The 593-nt window shown below is 60.0% G+C and overlaps 1 protein-coding gene across 1 annotated transcript in view; it reads right to left on the reverse strand.

Annotated features, from left to right (window-relative positions):
* The window catches only part of PLD3 (phospholipase D family, member 3), a 2,861-nt gene extending 2,398 nt beyond the window's left edge, over window positions 1-463 (reverse strand). Inside the window, exon 1 of the mRNA XM_010075561.1 lies at window positions 437-463. Coding sequence (XP_010073863.1) covers window positions 437-463 — 27 coding nt within the window. The remainder of the gene's footprint in view (window positions 1-436) is intronic.
* Between the last annotated feature and the right edge of the window lie 130 nt (window positions 464-593).

The following is a 593-nucleotide window of genomic DNA, read 5'->3' on the forward strand; positions in this document are numbered from 1 at the left end:
AAAGCAGGGAGGGGGGGGTTGGTTTGGGGGTAAAACCCTCCGCAAAATACCCCGGGGTCACCAGGGAAAAGTATCATCCCCTCTGTATTGCTGGCGGTCCCCATGGGGTGCAGGGGATGTGAGGTTACCCCAGTTTGGGATTTTGGGGTGCCAGGATGGGGCAGGGGGCTAAGGGGCGCCCCAGGTTGGGATTTTAGGGTGCCAAGGTGCTGCATGACCCCCAGTTTGGGATTTTGGGCTGGCAGGATGGGGCAGGGGGCTATGGGGCACCCCAGGTTGGGATTTTAGGGTGCCAAGGTGCTGCATGACCCCCAGTTTGGGATTTTGGGCTGGCAGGATGGGGCAGGGGGCTATGGGGCACCCCAGGTTGGGATTTTAGGGTGCCAAGGTGCTGCATGACCCCCAGTTTGGGATTTTGGGCTGGCAAGCACCATACCTGCTTGTAGGCGCCGACGGGCTTCATCGTGGCACGAGGCTGGAACAGAACAAACCAGATTTATCCGGACACGCTTGGGCCGGCGAGACTCCCCCGGGGTGCAGCAGAGCCGTGATTTCGGGATACGTGTAAGGAGAGAGATCCCAAAAAACCCAGG

This window comes from Pterocles gutturalis, unplaced genomic scaffold, assembly GCF_000699245.1.
Source record: "Pterocles gutturalis isolate BGI_N339 unplaced genomic scaffold, ASM69924v1 scaffold34922, whole genome shotgun sequence".
Lineage (NCBI taxonomy): Eukaryota > Metazoa > Chordata > Aves > Pterocliformes > Pteroclidae > Pterocles > Pterocles gutturalis.